The following is a 22,405-nucleotide window of genomic DNA, read 5'->3' as shown; positions in this document are numbered from 1 at the left end:
GGGCAGATCATGCAGTTGAAGCACTTTACTGATCAGAAAAGATGGCAATGATTTTATATAGGTAGATTTCCTTAGCTTTGTTTTGCCTCTGAATCTGTAGGGTTTTTTAAGCTTTGTATGATGTGATAAATAATTTCACCATTTTTAAAAACAGCATGGCTCTTATTTTTTCTAGATGCACGAATACAAATCTTCAACCCATCGCATTTTTCGTTTGAACAACATAGCCAAAGCACTTAAGTTCTTGGAGGACAGTAATGTGAGTATTTCCAAAGGCGGATCTTAATATCTCTTCTTGACGTATGATGCAAATTGTAATTGTTGTAATTTTAACTAGTCTGATGTGCTGTATGTACGTAAGAGGAATGCGCTGCTTAAAGGCACTGTGACTTACCTTAGCAGCAAGGCTGAAAAGCCGCATAAAAATCCACAACAAGAACACCTACAGAGTCTAAAACAAGGATTATTTGTTCATTTTATAATGTAAAAGTTCAACAGGATTAAAGGATCAGGAACCCAATATTAAAAGAAAATAAAAAGAAATGCAGGTAATCTTTATGAACTGGGTCTTAGTGGCATTACTTCAGTTATGCTGAAGGTAGATGAGTTTCATTCCTCTCATTAGAAATGCTTTCAGTATTAAAAATAATGAGTTTATCTAGTAAACTGCTGCAGCAGCTGATCATGAGTCAAAGGCAATAGAAAATTCAATCCAGGAACATGACATAAATGCATAATTCCAGGAATCAAAACCTTATAAGTATATAACTTCCCTCATAGTCTGTGTGGCACTACTGCAGCATTACTTCCTGAAGTTGTAAGTGACCAAGCAAGATCAGAACCTGTAGCTTGAAATGATACAATCCTTTTTTTTCCTTTTTTGGTTTCTCCCATTAGGGCCTATCAATGTGCCCTATAGATGTGGCCTGTGTCTTGAAAACTCTCTACTCTTGAAAAGTGTTGAGAAGTAATGCTATCAAGAGAAGCCCCAGCCCACAGCTCATACACTCGGCATACCAAGATCTTTCAGAAAGAGAAAACTAATGTTGGACTATGTCCCATAAAGGACTGCAGCATTCTTGCTGTACTGAAATATTTTTTTATCCAGCATCTGAATAAAGTTTTGCAACTTTTCCACTATACTGTCTGGGAAGAAAATGTAGTCGTTGATCCTGTTGACTCCAGGGCGCAAGTACTTTGTACGGTTTAAACTTCATGGATGAGGAGGGGGCTGGTGTCTGTCTAGGGGTAAAGCCCTGCCTTGTGTGGAATGGCACAACAGAAACTGATGTCATTTTGCTGCTTCCCTGCAATGAGCATAGCTCTTGCTCCAGAGAGCCTGCAGCAGTGCTAGTCATGCAGGAGAGTCACTGCAACCCCAGCACACAAATGGGCGTGATGTGATGCCTTAGTGGATCTCTTACAACCTGGCAGATGTGGAAGGTTTAACCTCCTTTGCCATTTTCCCCAGCAGAGGATGTGAAATGTCAAGAAGTTGTCCAGTAATTTCCAGGTGTTCCAGTCTTCTTTTGGAAAGCCCACCAGTTGGAGCTTCTGTGGCCTTAAATGTGTATGTCTACATGTCCTATAGAACTGCTAAGAAATATTCTACAAGTTCTCTGATTTCTTAACAGTTTCCCAGTTGATGCTTTCTACCTAAATCCAGCTAAGGCCTACTGGTAGATGAGATTTTTTTTCTCTCCATTGATATCAACACATTGCAGAGCTGCAGCTGAAGCATGTCTGGTTGCCAGGACCTTGCTAGGGGACAACCTAGAAACTCAGTGAGCAAGACCAGACAGGAGGAGCCTTGGACACAGATGACCTTTTAATTAGTAGTGCTAAAACACCTACTTTTCTATGGATTTCTTTTTCCTTAAGAGGAGGCAGGTAGTATCATATAGCTGGGTATCTCTACTGGGCTGGGTGACAAACATAAGCAGCAGTAAGAGGACAGAGCTGGCACTGAGAGAAGTCTAATGTTAAATGCGACTTGCTCCCCATTTTGGAGAAAATGCTATTAAAATGTACTAGGTCTTAAAGGTTTTCCTGTGCCAAATACCTTGGAGCTAGCAAGAAATCTGAGCCTTAACATATGACCGCTAGAGGTGTCTTCCTGCTAAGATTAAAAACTGTTGTGCAAACCACTAGATAAAAAGTTATTTTGCTTTCCTTTTTTCAGTTTAACCAAACCAGTTAGTAAAGGGTGGTGATGAAAGTGTTGGCAAAATGCCTTGGCTGCCAAGAGCTTCAGGGTTAGGTATTAAACCACAGTAGGCGGAACCCGTCAGCGTACGCTTCTGCAGAACTGGGGCAGCAGGGTAAAGTGCTGCTAAGTGATTCATCATGTACAGGATTTCTAAGTGATAAATGGGCTGTATGCTGGGGTTTAACTGAGTCTGGGTGCCATGTGCAGTACTGACAGCTTCCTTGCTTCCTCCCTCCTCCGTGACCTTTGCCAAAACCAAGTCTGTGCTGTCTAAGAGAATAACATCCTGGTGTTATCAGGTGGATAAACCTCAGTGTGGGAAAGTCAAGTTTGCTTGGATTAGGCAACTCTATCCTTCGCTAACTGAATTAATCAGAACCCTGTGCCAAGCTGTGTAAGGTGAGATAAGCAAGGAGAAAGGAGGTGCATAGCAAAACAGAAGCAAGCAGATCTTATTAGGATTTTAATTTTTGTATGAGAAGTGACTCTGCTTTTTAAGAATAGGGTCCACTGGAGGGGGCACCGTCTTGTTCCATTTTTGCATGGAGGAAACACATTTGTGGTCCTGGGGATGCAGAACTGGGCTCAGTCCTGTTCTGCAGACTATGCTGGGGGCTTGAGATAAGAGTTCAATGAGCAGGGTAGTTGCAATCAGGGCACATTATCATTAGCACAAGATTCCAGTCTTGCTTTTTGGCTGGCCAGTCAGTGGCAGAAGTGTTCTGGACATGTCCAGTAGTTTCAGTACATTTTTTGCATTTACCTTGCTTCTTTGAATTCAGCTCTGAATTTATGATCTCGTCTACAGGTAAAGCTTGTTAGCATCGATGCAGCAGAAATAGCAGATGGAAATTCGTCTCTGGTACTTGGACTAATATGGAATATAATCTTGTTTTTTCAGGTAATAAAACTTGAGTACTTTAATCATAAGTGAACAATCTTCATGGTACCAACCTATTCCAGCTGAATACTGATTTTTAAGTTGATTTTAATCCTAAATAACATAATTAAGCATGCTAAACCTGAGCTTTTCCCTCTTAATATACACTAATTTTATAACTGCAGCTGCTTTCATTTTACTTCATTGGACCTACTTTGGTGTAAATAAGAGACAATTTAAGCCCTCATTTGACTTGGACCAGAATTAGAGCTTCAGATTACTACTTTCCCTTCTCTCCTGTGCCTTCTCAGGGTTGTGTTCCAGACTCCCTGGACCTGAACCAATGTCTCAGGTTTGGTTCCAGGTCACAGTTTATTTTCAATAACCTTTTCTGGATTTGGTCCAATGTAGTGGGAAATTCCATGTAGAATCACTGTCTCTGAAGACTCACTCAACATGGCAAAAATTCACAAGTGATGTAGAGGGTCAAATGAAAGATCTTGAAGGGCCTGGAGCTGATAAAACTGATTTAAGCCTGAAACTTGATTTAGTCCCAGGCTTAGATTAGAACTGCTCCCTAATCTACACATATTTTGAAACGTCCTTCAAGACAACGCCAAATTCTAATGAGCAAAGAGAGATGGAGGAAGGGTTTCTGCAAGTCTTGTAAGACTGTGAGGCTCTTTCATTCTCTTGGACTCATTTCTAAAATGGTTACAGGTTTAAAAAATAATCTCGACATTGCACTGGGGTTTCTTTCCCTGGCTGAGCTCCTCAAGCTGAACAGTGGTGCACAGCACCAGTTTGGCCAGATGGACTCACAGGCAGAGACAGCGCGACCAGAATCTGTCACCCTGGCAGCAGAGGGCATGGGGGACCTCAAAGCAGCAGAGTGGACAATTTGGACTCAAATCTATGAATGCTGACCAAGGACAGGAGTGCTGCTGCAGGTCACCACTTCTTGACTAAAAATATTTTACTCAAGCAAGTCCTGTGAAGGGAAAGAATTATTTCAGTTTCAGAAAACTAACTTTTCTTTCAAGGACATGTTTCTTTGCTTTTTGTTTAATACAAATTTGCTGACCTCAGCCTTAACCAATACCTTGCCCTTTCTGTTTCCTGGGGTTGCCAGCTGGGCTGCTGCTGGCTGTCACACCTGTGCAATACAAGTTGAGAGTTATAATGGCCAGGCCTATAATTACCTCTTAAAATTCAGTTATGGTGCTGTTATCTTTAAAGCTTGCATGAAAACAAGCACTGACTTCTCCGTGCAGTTGGTGTTAAACCACAGCACTGTGGGTTTCACCTTTTTTTACAGATTAAGGAGCTGACAGGCAACCTCAACCGGAACTCCTCCTCCTCCAGCCTCTCCTCCGGGCCGAGTGGTCCTGAGTCAGACACATCCCACCCCAGCACTCCCAGCGTGGAGAGAAACGTGTCCATTACAGTGAAGGATCAGCGGAAAGCCATCAGAGCCCTTTTAATCTGGGTTCAGAGGAAAACCAGAAAGTAAGCTAACAAACCCCGTATGGAAAACTGTGTTTTGTCCCCTGCACGTTTGAAGCTGAAACTCTTCTCTCTCATGCCCCGTGTGTGCACTGCCATGCGCTGTGGCTTCTTCTGCTTTCGAAGTCTGCAGGCACACGGTCGCTGCAGGGTGGGTATATCGCTTCAGCCATGTGTCTACAGCGGCCCTCTGACCTTGAAGCTGTGCGTGTTGCTGGCTTCATGACTTGAGTGTTAAATGTTAACTTGCACTAATCTGCTTGGTGCTGTTTAAAACAGGATCATTCCCTCCTGGCTTTTGTGCAGTCTGTTTGATATCTTTTGCTAATTAAAAGGGTAGGCATAAACAAGGGGTGAACTGAAAAAATAAATGTATTGAAAGGTTTTAGGAACAGCCTCTTAAATTATGCAACAGCCCTGAGGGAGCTTCTTTGTGTGATGCAGAGTGCCTTGAAGGACAGAGCCTGTATTAGAGTCTCTCTTTCCTCAGAATTAAAGAGGGGAAAGGGGTGAATCTTAGGTCGTTTCTCATTAACTGTAACATTTGGGTCCATTTCCGTTGCTTAACACACCTCTCTCCTCTTTAATAAAAAAGCAGTTCTTTCGCCAAAGCATTTTGTCTAGTAATGCTTTAACCTAGCATAGTTCCTCTTGAGTTAAAAACTTTAGTGTAAGATGTCTAGTGCACGTGTAAATGCTTGTGTATTTTACACACATTGTTATCTGAAGTGATGACTGCCAGAGAGTTCTGAAGAAAAGCATGGGTCAAACTTACTTATACAAGTTGGGTAACTGAATATTTGGGATTTTTGTCGGTTGATGGATATATGTGTCAAAATCTGCCTGCTAACACAAATGTTCTGTGTCTAGTGTTGACAATAACTTAAATACTTGGTCCTGCAGGCCACATCATCCCTTGCTTATCTCCAGTGAAGCTAAGGGTGCTTGTTGTGTAGATAAACTTGTCCCATTGAGATCCATAGTTCACTGCTGCCAGTGCAGACCATAGAGGATGCACGGTTTTAGTCCCAAAATAATGCTGATAATGTCTTTAGCAGGGAGGTGGTACAAGGAAAGTGAGAACCAGAGAAGTAAAGCCCATAGACTTTTCAGTCCAGTCAAAGAGTTCAAATTGAAAACATCTAATAGGAGAAAATTGTTCTTGCAACTGCACTATTAAAAACAAAATAGTGTCATTATAATCCTGTTACCAATGACGTGCAGAATTTTCTGTTCTGGGGGTGTATTTCATTGCAAGTTTGATGGTTGTTTTTTCCTCCAAAACTTTGGGCATCTAACAAACTTGTGGTTTATACATACACTGACACCATTTGCATTTGGCAAAGCACAGTTTTCTGCTATAGAAGGCCAAGTACACAGGAATGTGAATCATTTATGCTTATGCTTTTAAATGCTTAAGTGCTGGCAGTCTTCCCAAACTATGGCATTAAAATGCTGGAGAGCAACAGAAACAGGAGTCATGGAGACATTTGATTTTGTGAATGTTAAATGTGGTTGCTGAGTTTTTGAGGGCTTTGTTTTTACTAACTACTTCCTACAAGCAGGTTGGTGTCAGCTGTTAGCTGCACCGATCCAGTTTGCGAATCCTTGTGTTTTATGGACGTATTTTGTGCATCTCAAAATCCCAAAAGACTTCAAATGTGACTAGTGCAACTCAGCAACCTTACTTTTAATTTTCAGGGGTCTTTGAAAATTATGATGCCTTTACTTTGGATTTTGTAACACAACCACCCGTTTAAACTGTATGTAATTCTGTTCAGGTACGGTGTTGCAGTTCAGGACTTTGCCAGCAGTTGGAGGAGTGGCCTTGCCTTCTTAGCTATCATAAAAGCAATAGACTCTACTTTGGTAGACATGAAGCAAGCACTGGAGAAATCAGCTCGAGAAAACCTGGAAGATGCTTTCAGCATAGCACAAAATAAGCTGGGTGTTCCTCGGCTCCTAGAACCAGAAGGTAAAACACCTACATCAGCTTTGTTCGGAAACATTCAAACTATAATGAATTAATGAATGTTGCATTGTGATACCTACCAAAAACCCGCCAGTGATTAGACTGTTGATGTGATCAGTGTGTTGGGCTGATTGATAAGAAAAATAAAAATGAATTGGTCACTGTTTTGCAGTCATATGCTTCCAGTCATATTTGTAAGCACCTTAGAGGCAGAGATCTTACCATAGTTTTAGCTATGTACACTAGTCCTGGTTAATGTTTAGATGCTGTGTGACACCTGCATTACCAGTGGGCATTAATCACCACCCTGTTGTGCTGAGAGATGTCTCAATGCATCGGCACCATTTCGTAATGCCTACAGTCTGCAGAGACCACGTGTCACTCCAGGATGAAGTGTACGAGTCTGCTGTACCAGGAAAACGGGTAGATATCTCTTCAAATGTATCTCCATCTCCCAGTTTTTCCTTTGCAATGCATATATACAAACACGTGTATTTATATATGTAAACATAAGCATATATATGTGTATATAAATATGTGTATATAAATATATGTATATAAATGGAGCTGCTTCTTGCAGTCGTTTTTACTGAACTGTACTAGTCAGGTGTTAGGCCTTGATTTTATGATTGAAAGCACAGATTGGGTGCTTTCATGGGTCACCTGTTGAAGACTGGGCCATCCTGCTAAAAATAAACCGCTGTGCTGTCAGTCAGCAAGACCACTGTCTAATGGCAGTATGAAGGTAGATGAAAAGGGACCTTGATCAGGGTTTAGTATGTGTTTGGAAATAGGAAAAAAGTAATGTGAGTAAGATGTTGAGAACTCTTTTGAGTACCATCAACAGTGAGAAGGACGGTGCCCTCTCTGAACTGTCAGAAAAAGAAAAGCATTTGTAGCTGTTATTTCTCTCATCATAAAGGCAGGATAAATGTCTGACGATCTGTTCCTCTGCAAGAGCATTTCAAAGCCGTGTGTGCTCAAGCCCCTTGCATCTGTCTCCATAGATATCATGGTGGAATCACCTGATGAGCAGTCAATTGTGACGTATGTGGCGCAATTTCTGGAACACTTCCCAGAGCTGGAAGGGGTATGTGTTTACTCCTATGCCATGTCATTTTTTAAATTTGCTTTGCCGTACTTAATGAAGTCAGATATTGCTGTATTTATCTTGTAGGTTTCTTTCTAGACTATTTTAAATAAACCACAAACTCAGTTTTCATTTTTCACATTTTTGCTAAATCAGTCAAATGGGCTTTCACGGGCGATCACTAAAATTCTTTAGGTAGAATTTGTAGCTCATAAAATTGGTAGGCATTACTAAAGTCACTGGAATTAAAATTATTATAATATTCTAATTATGATTATTAGATTAGATGAGCATTAAGATTTGTTGGCATTAAGACTTGTCAGCATTTCAATGGACAAAGAAAAAAAGCTGACTTTTTTTTAAAACCAGTCTGTTGGAATGGAATAATCTAGTATATTAATCTACTTCACAGTGGATTTAGTGAACTTGTTAGATTTATTTTATTCTCAGGGTTTGGGGTTGTGTCAAAAAGTCAAGTCAGTTGTCGCCACAGATGCAGCAAGGAGAGATGAATGCATTAACAACTGAAAAGTAGGCTTGTCTGCATTCTAATCTATCTGTATGAGTGGCTTCTTGACGTTGAGCTTTGCTCAACTCACTTGACTTGCCAATTGGTTTCCCTGCTTTCAAAATAAGTGAGTCATTAATTGGCCATTCACAAAGTAATGAGGTGATGGGCTAAATAGTTACCTTGTCTGTAGTGTTTGGGAAAAGTAAAATGGTATTTGAGGTATGATTTGTCTTTTAATGGTGTATTGTCACTTATAGGAAGACTTTACAGATCCTGACAAGGAGCTTCCAATCGAGTCCACGTACGTCCACATCAAAGACACACCTTCAGAAAAGGAAGGCAAAATCTTGATTTTAAGTGAACGTGAAGAAAACATGTATACTGTTAATCACGAAAGGAGTCATCCTGCTCCTCCAAAGGTTCATATTCATGACACACCTGAGAGAATCCCATCAGAAACCGTTCCTGAAAAATGTAATGGGAAACTGAGTCAAATGTTAGGTGATGCACAGGAAACGTCTGAAGAGGAGCCTCAGAGGCCTACCTCACTGAAAATTACAGGATCTGTCAGTTTTGAATCCAATTCCTCTTGGGAGGTTCTAAGTGATAAATTCATGCCAAGTGAAGGGGGCTTATCCGACGATCCACTGAAACAGAACAATGACCTTTCTCCAGCTGTTCTGACAGATCAGAAAAATTCTGTTGACTCTTTTGAAGACTACTCTGAAGAATTAACTAAAGAAACCTCTACTGAATATGACAATGAAACTAAGAGCCTTTCAGCCAATACTTCTTCTCTGAGTCCATTATCCTGGACTTCAGGTATACTTACAGATGAATCTATAAATAAAGTAGAAGAGAGCAAACCGCAAACTTCAATTCTTTTACCAGAAGATACCTCAAAACAAGAAGATACACATAAGTATGTCCTTCATCTTCTGAATGAGGAAATACTGAAACTTCCACAAAATGAACATACAAAGCAATCGCCTATCTTTGAGACAACAGAAACTAACCATTGTTCACTGAATGGTTCTAATCTCAAAAGCCAAGAACTATCTACACAGCATGAAACATCTGATGACTCTCTCTCAGATGTACCTAAAAATCTAGAGGACCTGGACAGCTGTGATGAAGTTGAGTCTTCAGCTGACGTGCTACCCAGTTCTTCAAAAGTATCTGTAATACCCCATGATCTCTTTTATTATCCACATTATAATGTTCCCATATCAGCAGTTTTGGATGCTTACCTTGAGCCTTGTATTGAAGGTTACGGTACTGGAAATGACAAAGCTTCTTCTGAAGCAGTAACAGATGTGTTACATGAGAAGGGCTTACCAGGACAGGACTACAAGGAAGATGCTCCAGAGCTAGACTTAGGGAATAAGCTACGTGTCCCTCCCTCAGAAACAGATACTGAGAATGGCGAGGAGGAAAAAACAGATATTAACAGCCATATGAATTCTTCTGATGAAGAAGTGCCAATACTAGTACAAGAAGAGTTAAAAATTGAAAAAGATGGCAAAAAGGACACCAACCATCAAGATTCCACTATTCCACAACATCCTGAGGTATTTTCTTTTTTATTACAGCATTTCTTTGTGTACATATGGAGGATTAGCATCTGACCTCAGTGGTTTTCATTTGCTTTCATTTTGCAGTGCTTTGGAGAAATATGTAAAATGTACTTAGTTTCCTGTCCAGTAACGCTGTTTGCCACAGCCCTCTACTGGAATGAATGGAATTGCAGATTCCCAAGATCATCTAACATTAAAAGAGATAATAAGCCCTAATACTGACAGTACTGCAAAAAAGTAAATTTTAATTACATTTTAAAGTAGGTTGAGGCTCCCGTATAATCCCTAGGCATAAAAGGTTATCACATGGGGTATTTTTAATGAGATGAACAGAAAGTAGTATTGCTGATATATAAAGGATATAGGCAAAAGTAACTTTTGTCTGAATCCAAGTAAGTTGGCCTACAAAAACTTAAAACCAATTTGAGTAGGATAAGTTACGTGGGTAAAATGAAGGCTTATCTACCCTGGAGGAGAAAGGGGGAATTTTTCGTAATTATTCTGTGTATTCGGTTTAGGCAATTTGCTATTGCAACTCTTCTTGCAGACACTGATTTTGAATAGTTTCACACGTTTTCCAGTGCAGTAATTTTAGACAGTATTTTTCAGGAATGAGTGTCCATTTAATGTTACTCTACATGTTGCTTAGACAAGTTGGCTGGACGTGGTTTGGTCCTGACACTTACTAGAGTAATAAAGTCAATTTGCTGTTAGCTTCAAAGACTAATTGGAAATAGATTTTAAAAAGTCTTAGCAGATTACTTCAAATAGCCATGTCTTGCCATGACTTCGTGTATAAAACGACCTGACAACTAATTGTATGTATGTTGAACTGATGGGACTTTACAGCTCAATGTATCCAAAATGATTTTCAATAAATGAATTGGTTTTTCTTCTCTTTAGTGAGACTTTCAATCTTGTACTGCATCCAGTTTAGCATATGAATAGGCTACACCACTAAGATATTTAGAAGGGCAGGGAAACAGTCTTGTTGTCTAATGCAAAATATTTCTTAATTTCAACAGGCCATAGTAGAACACCTAGAGGATTTATCAATAGCCATAAAGAGACCAGAAAAAAGTAGTAATAGGGAGGAAGAAGGGAAAGATATGATCAAAGCAGAAGACTTGCAGATCTCAGAAGTTGCCACTACTGCTTTGTCACAAGATAAACTGGCAGAAGTTGCTGATCATCAGGAGTTTACCAGGTATTTCACATTAACTTTGTCTTAAATACACCTATCTGGTATGAATGCCTGGTCTTTTGAAGCGTGCCCTGTCCACTGGATGTTTCTTGTAGACTCATCGACTTCTTCCTGTGTTTATCTTAAAGATGTCAAGTGATTCAGTGCCAGTGGGACTTGATTTGTCTTTGCTATACAAATTTTGCTATGCAAAACCCAACTGGAATGCCAGTGCATTTTAAATATGGCAGTGTTATAACTTTTTCCAACAGAAAGCATGTTTTGTAATGTAGATTAATTGATTCATGTGCATTGTGACACTATGTGGAAGCGTGATACTGCTTCATTCCAAAATATATTTGTTGGCCTTTTTTCTGTCTCTGAACAAGTGAACAAGATTGCAGTAGGTTGACCTTGGCTGGCCACCAGGTGCCCACCAAGCCTCTCTCTCACTCCCCATCCTCAGCAGGATGGGGGGAGAAAATAAGATTAAGAACTCATGGGTCAAGGTAAAGGCCATATGCAGAAGTAAAGCAAAAGGAGACAAAAAAAAAATTATTCTCCACTTCCCATCAGCAGGTGGTGTGCTGGGAAGCAGGCCTCAGCAGGTGTAGCACTTGCTTCAGAAGACAAATGGCTTAGTAAGGAATGTGTATGTGTCCCTCTGCCAGCTTCCTCCTTTCTCTTAGTTTTTATTGCTGAGCACTAACATCACATGTGATGGAATATCCCTTGGGTCAGTTTGGGGCAGTTGTCCTGGCTGTGCCACCTCCGAACCTCTTGCCCACCCCCAGTCTACTGGCCTTTGCGGGGAGGGTTGGAGAGAGCGCCTCGGTGCTGTGCAAGCCCTGCTCAGCAACAGCCAAAACACCAGTAGGTTATCAGCACTATTTTAGCTACTTACACAAAGCACAGCACTATAGGGGCTGCTATAGGGAAAGTTAACTGCGCCCCAGCCAGACTCGGTACAGAGACACTCAGCTAATTGTACTCCATTCACTTCTATTCCCTCTTTGTTTTAATATAGTTCTTAGGTAATGTATTTGAGTGGGTCATGAACTGTAATTTGTTGATGCTTAGCACTATAGCACTCTAATGAATTTGACTTTTCTTAGAAAAACCCATTGTCTCCTTCAAGCCTTCTGTTCCCTGCAAGGTCTGCCAATTTTTTATTTATACAGACAGAGGTATACTCTCACTTAAATGTCAATGATCTCAAAGGTGCAAAAACCCTATCAGATACCATTTTCCAGAAAAGAGTCCAATTTGAGCATGTGGATTTTTTTATCGTGGGTCAGATTTTCCCAAAGCTATTTTTTATAATGTTACTGATAAATTCAAGTCCATATTTTAATACATGCAAGAATGCATATTTTTGGTTTTGCATAGCTTAAAACTAGCATGTGCAATTGCAGTGACTCTCTTTGAAGTCAAAACAAAACTTAAGCTTTATGAATTTAAAAACTTTGCTTTTACATGCATTTCAGAATCCGTGACAGTGATTCCAACATTTATCTCCGGAAAAAATCTCCTAATACTTCTGAGGAGGTAAGTATGTGGATATTTACCTATCGCTGTTTCTCTATTTCTCTTAAACTCCAAAAGTTCACATACCATATATATATATAAAGCTTTTATATACTGTATATATATAAAGCTCTGCAATAATACAAAAGCCCTGTGACTTCCAATAGTTTTTGTGCCAAAACCAGGCATAGCTGTAAAGCTTTACTGAACTCTCCTAAATATACGGAACTGAACCTTATTGAACCTTGAACAAGCCTACAAAGGAGCACCCAATACTACAGTTAAATCTGTTATAACTTCGAGGCTTATTTGGTTACAAATGTATGGCTGTAACATTTTGCTTCTTCGAAGCTGCCTTTTTTTGCTGCTCCAGTTTCTTTTAGTTTGTGCATTCTCTGTATGTATGTTGGTGTCCTGGTCACAGCCCTGCTAAAATGCTGTGTGTCTCCTGAAGAGCACTGTTTACGAAAGATTGGGCTCTTTCCCTCTCCTTCATAGTAGCAGTGTACTATATTATCTCAATAGCAGCAGCTAACCCTAAAAGAATTTTAGTTGTAATGTGAAACTGCATCCTTAATAGCAGATGAAATTCATATTGGTTTCTTGAGAGCACACTATACAACTGAGCTCTGGATTTTTATTTTTTAAGTCAGAAGGAAAGGACAGCTTCAGCAATCTGGGCACAATGAGCAAGGATAGGAATATGGCTCTTCTCAGCACAAGATAAAATTCTGACCATCTTGGAGTTTTCAAGAGATGCTGCCACCTGTGTTCAATGAAACTGAGGTTTCAAACAGATGCTTTAGTTTTGCTGTGCTGTCAGAGCTACTTGAAATATATATATCAATGAGGGGAGCTTTATTCAACTGAATGAAAGCAATTGAAAGCAAAAAAACATCATCTTTTTTCACAACTTTTTTCCTTTTCTGTGTGCGTACCAGACTGCAGTGGTGGCTGTTCTGGCAGGGAATAAATTTGTAAGCACATTTCCATTTTATTTGAGCAAACGTTAGACATACTGTAAATAAAATACACACACAATTATCATCTTTGTAAGATGGTGAATTTTTTTTTTATATATATAAACTTTTCCTGGTTTGTTTCAGGAAACCTATAGTGTAAATGAGCAGAAGATGACAGATATGGGTGAAAATCCATTAATCATCAGGTGAGTTGTTCTTACTCAAAGCCTTTTGCAAGGAATCCATAACCTCCAGGTACTTCTAACAATGTTACAAAGGGAAATGAAAATTAACTATAATGGTAGAGACTGACTGGATAACTTGTGTAATGGCTCAGAGTCCATATTTCCCATAGGTGTAAGATACAAAACTTCTTTATTGCTCCATCTCCCCCTTGACTAAAATGCTTTTGCTTGACTTGAGAGGAAAGATTCAGCTGCCTAAGCAAGACTGTGAGCACTTTCCCCACAGGGTGGATACTTCAGATCAAGAAGAGAGTGGGAGGACTTCAAATATGAAGCCCTCTGGCAGTGATAACTCTTTCCAGGTTTGGAAGACTGTCAAGACAATGTTTAGTGTGGTCAGTACTAGGGAAAGAAGATTCTTCAGTGGAGTTCTGGCCTCTGTTAGAGCACCCACGAGTTTTTATAATTTGTATGTGTGTTTAGTTTAGACTTAGGGTGATGGATCCTGAATATAGAGTGTGTATCCTGTTGGTATTAGGGTCTACATATCTATAAGAGACAAGGATTGCTCTAGGTTTACCCTCTCAGTTGACAGAGAATGATACCTCCCAGAACTTCTACATTTAAATGCAGAAAACACACAAAAGATTATTGGGATCCTGCGTCCTGGTCTCATGCTTCTGTTAAAAAAAATACATGAATAGCTGTCACTGTTATTCCTGTTTGCTGACTGCTGATATTGAGCAAGTTCTGTGTAATACTCAGGGATAGAACCAGTGTAGTATCTGAGCAAGTAGGATGCCCCAAGCCAGAAAAAGGACTTACTAAGTAACAGACCAAAAACCAGTTTTCTCCAAAAGTAGATTAAAAAAAAGTCTACCAGAGGGTTATTCATATAGTATTATAAAATTATAAAATTAATGTACCATCTTGTGCATTTTAAGTAAGGCCTTTTCTTGTCTTTGTGAGCGTTCAGTGGGGCTAGCAGGTTCCATCAGGCTTTGCCCTTATGAACTACAGCTGGAATTTTGGAAAGTTGGAATTTTGGAGTTGTCCTACAAAACCCCAACTGCTAGTTGGTTTCTGGAACTCTTGAGCTTTTTCTGTTTAATGTTCTGGTGTCTGACATGAGCAGCTCTGAAAGTAGATGACTTGGGTAAAGTATATCAAGTCAGATACAGTGTATAAATAAAATTGTGAAAGTGTGATATGTGTTGCCCAGAGCTATGTTTACTATTCTGAATATAAAAGGGCATCTTTTTGACAGATGGGAATCACCTTACATCAAAGGACCATACTGTAATGGCATGTATTTAAACTACCTAAGAATTTGTTCAGAGTTTTCAGATGATTAATTGCTGTGTACATTGGCTCCTAAGGGAACACACTGCTAAGCCCATTATGCACCTCATAGTCTGGCTTGGACTTCAACTGACTAGATTAAAATGGTTCATTAAACTGCTGTCTTTGATTCTGCCCTCTGATCTCTACGGTAAGTATTAACAGTGAGGGTTTTTTCTTCTTCCTCCTGCCTCTTACCAAATACTCTCCTGTTTTCAGGAAGAAAAAGGACTTGGAAGCAAGTGAGACTCCAGCACCAACTCATGCGGTTACGATTGCTGAGCAGCCAGAGCTATTCTACTTCATCATTTTCTTCTGGGTGCTGGTCTACTGCCTTTTACTCCTTCCACAGCTTCTTAGCAACAAAGTTTGATCTCCGTGAGGTGTGGAAAAATAAAGGACGGTGGCTGGATTGCTTTGTGTATCTGCATATGAATATGTCCCTTCAGGTGAAGCACAAACAGAAATGTAGGACCTGGTATTTGTGTTTATTATCAGGTTGTCCTCAATTCCTCTACTGTTGTGCTATGACAGTGTCGAAGCACATTTTATATTATGGTAATTGTGTAAATATACATAAAAATTACTGATTTAGTAGATGCAATTTTGTACATTTGTGCCTTGCTTTATAAGATGCTAAATCAAACCAGATAATTATCAGTAGAAATATGAACAAATCAGAGCTCTAGTCTTCAAAAATTGTTCTTCTGGCTTCATTTACTAATGCAGGGCCTGACAGCTGTGGAAGAGGGGTGGTGTTGACTTGCCCATGAATCTGGCCCACCTGCAAGGGCAAGGCTAGAAATGCTTCCTCACATTTTCCATGGAATTCTTCAGGACAGCTGGAAGCAGAGCAGAGCTGCAGGTGGTGGAACATGCTGGCCACAGGAATTGATTACAATTCCAGCAGCAATTCAGTGGAGCAACAAAATCAGGCTGAGAGTTTATTTAGGTAGGGGAGTTTGGTTTTTTAGTATATACATTCATTTTTATCCTGCACCTTTTGTTATGTTTAATTTGCAGGAATATATTGGGTGTGGAGAGGTGTGAAGAACACACATGCTAGCTGCTTCTTAGGAGGAATCACAGAGGAAGTCTTAGCCCAGAAGCTTCTGTAGAGAATACCTGCAGAAATACACTTTTTGTACGTTCAAAGAAGGTGGCCATCTTTGAAAACAAGCTTAATAATTTTATCAGGAACAGATACCATGGTTTTGAGTTTTAGTTTTTGGGTTTTGTTTTGGTTTTAAGTACGTCACTCTTTCTGAGGCTGCTTCTGCTTCCTTTTCTCTGCTGCTTTTACTTACCAGATAATGTAAAGATTTCTCTTTTTTGAAGATACAAAAAATAATAGGTAACGTAATTTGTTGAGGCTGCTGCTAAGGCACAAGTGCATGGTAAAAGGGTTAGAAATATCCCTTAAGTGCCCAAATCAATAGAGACAGAAATGACAGATGTAAAACTAAATACAGAGAAATGTTGACAGCCGGTATTGACTTTGTAGTGCAGCTGAAGACTCCTGTGGCTTGTCCATAGACACAGTTGAGCCACTTCCGCATCTTGCAACTTTTGTCCACATCAGTGATCACTGTAGGATATTTGATTTAGGATTTTTGCCAGAGAAGTTGTAACCATGCATTAAAGGACAAAAGAGAAGCCTTCAAATTCAATTTAATAGCAGTAACTTTGTGTGACTTTCAGTGAAGTCACTATTTTTCATCGGCACATTTTTAGTTTCATAGTATGCTTCATGAGACTATGTCATGTCGCTGCTTCCACCTGAAAATTCATAAGGTTGACTGCAATGTGCTTCATAAAATGAGGGGTTCATAATTTACACTGAGTGAAAGTTACAACATGTGGCTGTAAGTTTTACATATTTTGTTTTAGCATAAGGTGTATCTCTGCCCTGGCTTAGTTTTCAGCTGAACTAATAGTACCTGGTGTCAGGACACATCAGAATGTATAGCAACTTATTTGCAGGTATTTAAAACCAGTTTGTGGTCATGTTATCTGCTGGGGTAACCCTAACCATCTATCATACTTAATTCTTTTTGATAAGCTTTTTGTTTCCCTGAGGTTTTTCTTCCGAGTTGCAGTTAGAACTCAATAGCAGCAGTGCACAGCAGATCTTAAACACTGAAGGTAAAATTCTGAACCTCTTTCAGTCAACAGAAAGCTGAAATCTTTCCTATTCTGTCCTGTCACCATTGGCTAGAGCTGGATTCACCCCATGAACCTAAAACTAAGATCCTTTGTGCTTGGTGAGGAACAGATCCAAACTTCCGAACTCAATTCAGTGTAAATCAACATAAGTAAAAAAACCAGTCTTTCATCCTGCCAATGGAAGACAGTGATTCTTTCTTCCAAAAGAAAACCTACATTAGAATTTTTGAAGATGCTTTCTCGAAGCAGGCTAAAATATAACATTGAAGGGCTAGTGCTTTTTCTCTGAAAGAATAAAACTTAATATAAGAAACTTTATCTCCTTATCCTGAAAACAAGTGAATACCAGGGTAGGACATAGCAGCTATTGAAAAGCAGCAGGTAGCAATGTATATTACTTCGGAGCAAAAGCGCTGACAGCTTTTCATTATGTGCCACTCTTAAGAGGCTCCCTTGGTTTATGGCAACTTTTTCTGAGCCTTTGTGTCTTGCTGTCTGGTTCTTCCATGTTTCTTAGTCTTCAACAGAGATTATCAGTAGTTGGATTACAGTCTCTTCATAGAACTTCACAACTATCAAAGTTCAATCAAGTCAAGTAATCTCCCTTCTGTCTTGTCTCCTTCCGGCTAAGAAAATTAATCAGAATGAGGAGGTCTTTGGATGTCTCACCTAATCAACAGACATCCATAAAGAATGAGAAGGTGAATGGGAATGTACTGATGCCATTTTCGTTACACAGTATTTTATTCCAAGAGGGAGAAAACCCAGTGTTTCTTTCTTACCTGCCACTGATGAACAGTGACTGAAGAGTGAAACGAGCAGTTCAAATCCAGCAGTTGTCTTGATCTTCTCACCTAACGTTTAAATGGATGTATGCTTTCCAGCCTATCCCATTAAGAGATGGAGATTGTTTCTTCTATGCAAAGTAGATAAAAAAAGTACTAAATTAGTCCAAGATACTTGGTATTAAGTCGCTTTCCACATTTGGGTTTGTTTGGCTGTGTTTTTGCTATAACAGAAGCAGTGCCATGGGTAAGAAGATCCAGGATAAAGAGTTAAGAGTCATTATACTGGTATGGTCAACGGTTCTTGGAAGGAGACTGAACTCTTCAGGAGTTCTGCCATTACTTGGAACTGCAGAAAATGACATCTGCGTAAAGAGCAGCTTCCCCCACTTAAACTGACTTGTAAGCCTGCATCTGTTCTTCCACAGTGCAAGATCCTATCCCTCAATGCAAGTGCCCTATTCTGAAAACATTGCTTGTTGTTAGACTTTGTGTCCTTGCTGAGCTTTCAGTCTAGAAGCCTGGTTGCGAAGCATTTACTAAGGCAAAGCCTGTTTTATCTTGCTGTCTAGAGGACTGGCTTAAGGTAGTGGAAGTTTTAAAGGCTGGTGAGCAACCTATCATCTATCTGTTTTCCAACAGATATGTGCACTGTCTGAATAAGGAAATTTCCCCTGAATTTTTGCCTAGGTGTTTGAAAAATGCTAAGCTTGAACGGACCGCATTTGGTATTTTGATTTAGCAGCAGAATTCAGACACACAAGGATACCGATCTGTTAAGACCATTTCTAAAATGTGTTTTTGTTGAGCAAATGTGTGGATAGCAGAGTATTGTGAAGTGTAAGTGTCAGGGAGTGCTTGAGGATCACTGGATAAAGGATGCCTGGTGTTCACAGAAGCACCGTTAAAGACTGAGACACAACTATAATAGGATGGTTCAATGTTACTGTAGTCATGTAACTTAACTGCAGTGTGTTTGATTGTGATTTTATAGAAAGCACAAGGAAAGACAGGCTATTAAAGACAGCACCCCACTAAACATTTATGGGGCAGATGTCTTGGAGTTGAATAAATTAGAAGTGTCACGTAACCTACAAACTGAATTGAATATAGCCTTTGCCAAATTGTAGGAAATGACTGGTGCAAAGATAGGGCGAGCACAGATTACAGTAAAAAAATGACAATCACTTTTCAATGCCGTGAATATTTTTGATGGATTGAGCTCTAAAATGTATTTTTAGTGAGTTTCTAGATTGTAATGAATGTGTCTACAGAATTTTATGCAAAGCTTGAGAGTTCAGCTGTTTTAAAATGATTTTTTTATATAGCAGTGATTATTTTATCTATTTAATAGAACTGTAAAACCATTTTAAAAGTACATGTAAAATTCTATGTATGTGATATGATTATTTATTAATTATGACTTATGTGAATGAACATTGAGCTATGCATCGGTTGTGTCATCCATTCGAAAATGAAACTACGAGCAGGAGAAGAGTTTTTAATGAACAGTAGACCTGAAAAACATGGGAAATGATTGAATACAATTGTGTGATTCTCAAAGCTGCATAGCAGTATCTCATCTTGTGATGTTGAACTTTCAGCTAAAGTTGCAAAATATATTGAGTGATTAAGCTACTTTCTTCCATTAAAACTTCCTGAGGCTGAAATTTCTACACGTTGATATTTGGTGTCTAAACACACTGAAATCCTCTACATCTTCTCGAGACTCTCAATTAACTCCAGCTCAGTACGACTGTAACTTCTTTATCCAAGTAGTGCTCCACTGAGTTTAGGGGAGTGCCATGCAATACCCAGTCAATTTTTTAGGGTTTTCTGCACCAATCCCCACAGAATCAGAGCTTTAGAAGATTAATTTGGCCACTGTATGTGGTATCATATTCAGCCATCTAACAAGATAATAGTTAGAACTGTGCATTAGCACTGATGCTAGCTTTAAGTACTTGGAGTCCCTTCTTGCCAAGAGCAAATTTGAATGCATCCAGTGATGTGTTCAGTTCCTCTACTTCTGCGGAAGTCAATGCAGCACATTTGTGTGCTAAGCACACACTACAGGATCTGGCCCTGAGGGGACCTAAATCCAAGTTAATCACATAGGCCAGGAAGTAGCTGAAGCCTATGCATTGCCCTTAGCGCTGGATCCCCTCAAATCCGATGTACACAAACAATGCCACTGACTTCAGTTAACCCAGCTGTATGCATATCATTTGTTTGGCTAAACTCTGCAGGATCAATCCTCTCTTTCTTTTAGGAAGTTAACATCTACTTCCATTTTTGATTAAGAGAACAGCAGCGGGAACCAATGGCTGGAAGATGAGGGTGAGGTTACAGGCTGGAATGTGGCCGTGAAAGTTCCCAGTCCGCACTGACAATAGATTGCCCGCTGTTTTCCACTGAGCTAATAGTAGTGCATCTGAATGGAGATAAAAAAACCCTAAATTTTTGAAATTCCACATTGTACTTTTTTTGTCAGGTAAATAACATCAAATTCTTCCCCTCAGCATACCGCTGATAACACCAATTTACAGCTGCCCAACTTACAATTGCTCACGTTCCAGGTTTGTATCTAAACAGGACTTGCAGTATGGCGTGTTCCCACCCACACTGCCCCAAGTTCATGAAGCTGTTCCTGCAGAAGGATGGGAGGTATATGCACATTAAATGACATGGAAAAGTCATATTCTGAACGGCATATCTTGCTTACTCTGTCCACTGCTTGACACAACTCTAGACCTCACAGAGGGTGAAAAATTAATCCTTTTATTGTCAAGTGCCATACCCATTTCAGGGTTATCACAACTAAAATTGTACAACATCAAAGTATTTCTTTCCTCCTCTAAATGTGAGACACGGAAAACTTCCTTCCACCTCAGTGGCACTTTTGATGACTCCTTCCAGGCAGCTGCTACTGCTGATATTGGAAAACAAGACCTGTTTTATTTTCTCACCATGAGGGGAATATCTAGGTTTGCATCTCTGGAAAATAAAATTGGCCCCAGGGTGATTAGTATACAACTTTCTTCATGAAAAGTTTAGAAGGGGCAATAAGAATAATTAATTTTACCTCGCTGGGAAATACTAAATCCTACCATTCCAAGACAGACTAGATCCTGGTCTTCACTGCTGTGTTCAGGTCAGGTAATATTTTATTCTGAAAGTAGTTTCATTACTTTCCCTGGGCCTTCCTGGAATCTCTTTGATTCACAGAATAGATTTTCTCTTTGACCGATGACCAATCCGTACAGGGGGGTCCTGACCTACGGCCATTGTTAGACTGTAACAGAAAATCACACGTACTTAGTTAGAAGTGCCGCACAGCTTTCAAATTATGTGCTACTTATTTTTTGACAGAGCTAATGCAGTCATTTTTTAATGCCAAATAGCCTACACAAGTCAAATGAGTCTATTTTTATTGTAATAAAAAAACCCTGAACTCCTGCTTTTGTCTTGAACAAAACAAAACATATTTTATTAGGCATACCACTTTGTGCTACCGTATTCTTCTGTGTAAAAAGCTGAAGAAACTGTTTTACCCTTCTTGTTAAAGTTCTCCAGTTTAAAAGGTAATCTGTAAAATGCTAGTTTGCTAAAGAGTTAATGGGGGACTTCTAAGCTGAAGAAATATTGTAAGGAATGGAATATTTAAAATATGTGTTTCTCTTTGGCAAGTGGTGAGGAATGATGCTTATTTAAATGAGAACAAATGCTGGGAAGATTTGAGTGGTATCAAAAGATATGCTGAAGGAGATGTGTTCTTGTGTACTTTCAAATACATTTCTTCTGAATGCTTTCAACCAGTGCTTTGTATTGAATGTTTGCACTTGTTGCTCAGAGCTAATTTTTGTGAGAAAGAAATATATTCTTGTGTATAGTTGGTACGCTAGAAAAGAAAATGTTTTTAGAAACTGTTATGCTGTAATAAGAATAGTATTTACTAGAGAATAGTTCCACTTTATTTTATAAAATCTCCAATTTTGAAATAAATGGACAGGCTTCCTGTACATAATCTGTTAAATCTGTGGGTTTGTCCTTTTCCTCCCAAGAAAATATCTTCAAACATCTCAGTTCAGGAGAGGTCACCACTTTGGTTGTATTTTATTTATTCATTCATTATTATAATTATATTACATAATGTATATAGTATATATTTATATTATATATAATATAGAAATTATTATATATTATTTTTATTTATTCATTCATTTTCATGTCCAGAAATGATACTCGCTTTTTAACAGGGAAGACCTCAATAAATAGAGTAAATTCATAAAGTGCATTGTTCCCCCACCTACCCAAAAAGTTGCTTTCAGTTTTAGAGGAAGAATCTAAACTTTTATTCTAGTCAACAGACAGAACAAATTTTAATTTTTATAACGGTGAAGACGAGTAATTTATTAATGCACAGAAATTGGCATTATAAAGGCAATCACGGGGAAGCTGACAAAAACAGTTGCGCTGAATTTTATACTGTTCTTGCGGTTCAGTTTGTC

General features: G+C 39.2%; 1 protein-coding gene across 1 annotated transcript in view; it reads left to right on the top strand.

The window, feature by feature from the left end:
- The window catches only part of CLMN (calmin), a 78,552-nt gene extending 56,622 nt beyond the window's left edge, over positions 1-21,930 (top strand). Inside the window, exons 4-13 of the mRNA XM_064460685.1 lie at positions 176-259; positions 3,018-3,110; positions 4,408-4,598; positions 6,377-6,570; positions 7,575-7,657; positions 8,426-9,739; positions 10,771-10,952; positions 12,416-12,476; positions 13,562-13,623; positions 15,163-21,930. Of these exons, the coding sequence (XP_064316755.1) occupies positions 176-259; positions 3,018-3,110; positions 4,408-4,598; positions 6,377-6,570; positions 7,575-7,657; positions 8,426-9,739; positions 10,771-10,952; positions 12,416-12,476; positions 13,562-13,623; positions 15,163-15,316 (2,418 nt within the window). The 3' untranslated portion in view covers positions 15,317-21,930. The remainder of the gene's footprint in view (positions 1-175; positions 260-3,017; positions 3,111-4,407; positions 4,599-6,376; positions 6,571-7,574; positions 7,658-8,425; positions 9,740-10,770; positions 10,953-12,415; positions 12,477-13,561; positions 13,624-15,162) is intronic.
- The last annotated feature ends 475 nt before the right edge of the window (positions 21,931-22,405 follow it).

The sequence above is a fragment of the Phalacrocorax carbo genome, chromosome 9 (genome assembly GCF_963921805.1).
Source record: "Phalacrocorax carbo chromosome 9, bPhaCar2.1, whole genome shotgun sequence".
NCBI classification, from domain to species: domain Eukaryota; kingdom Metazoa; phylum Chordata; class Aves; order Suliformes; family Phalacrocoracidae; genus Phalacrocorax; species Phalacrocorax carbo.
This window is presented reverse-complemented; position numbering and strand designations above follow the sequence as displayed.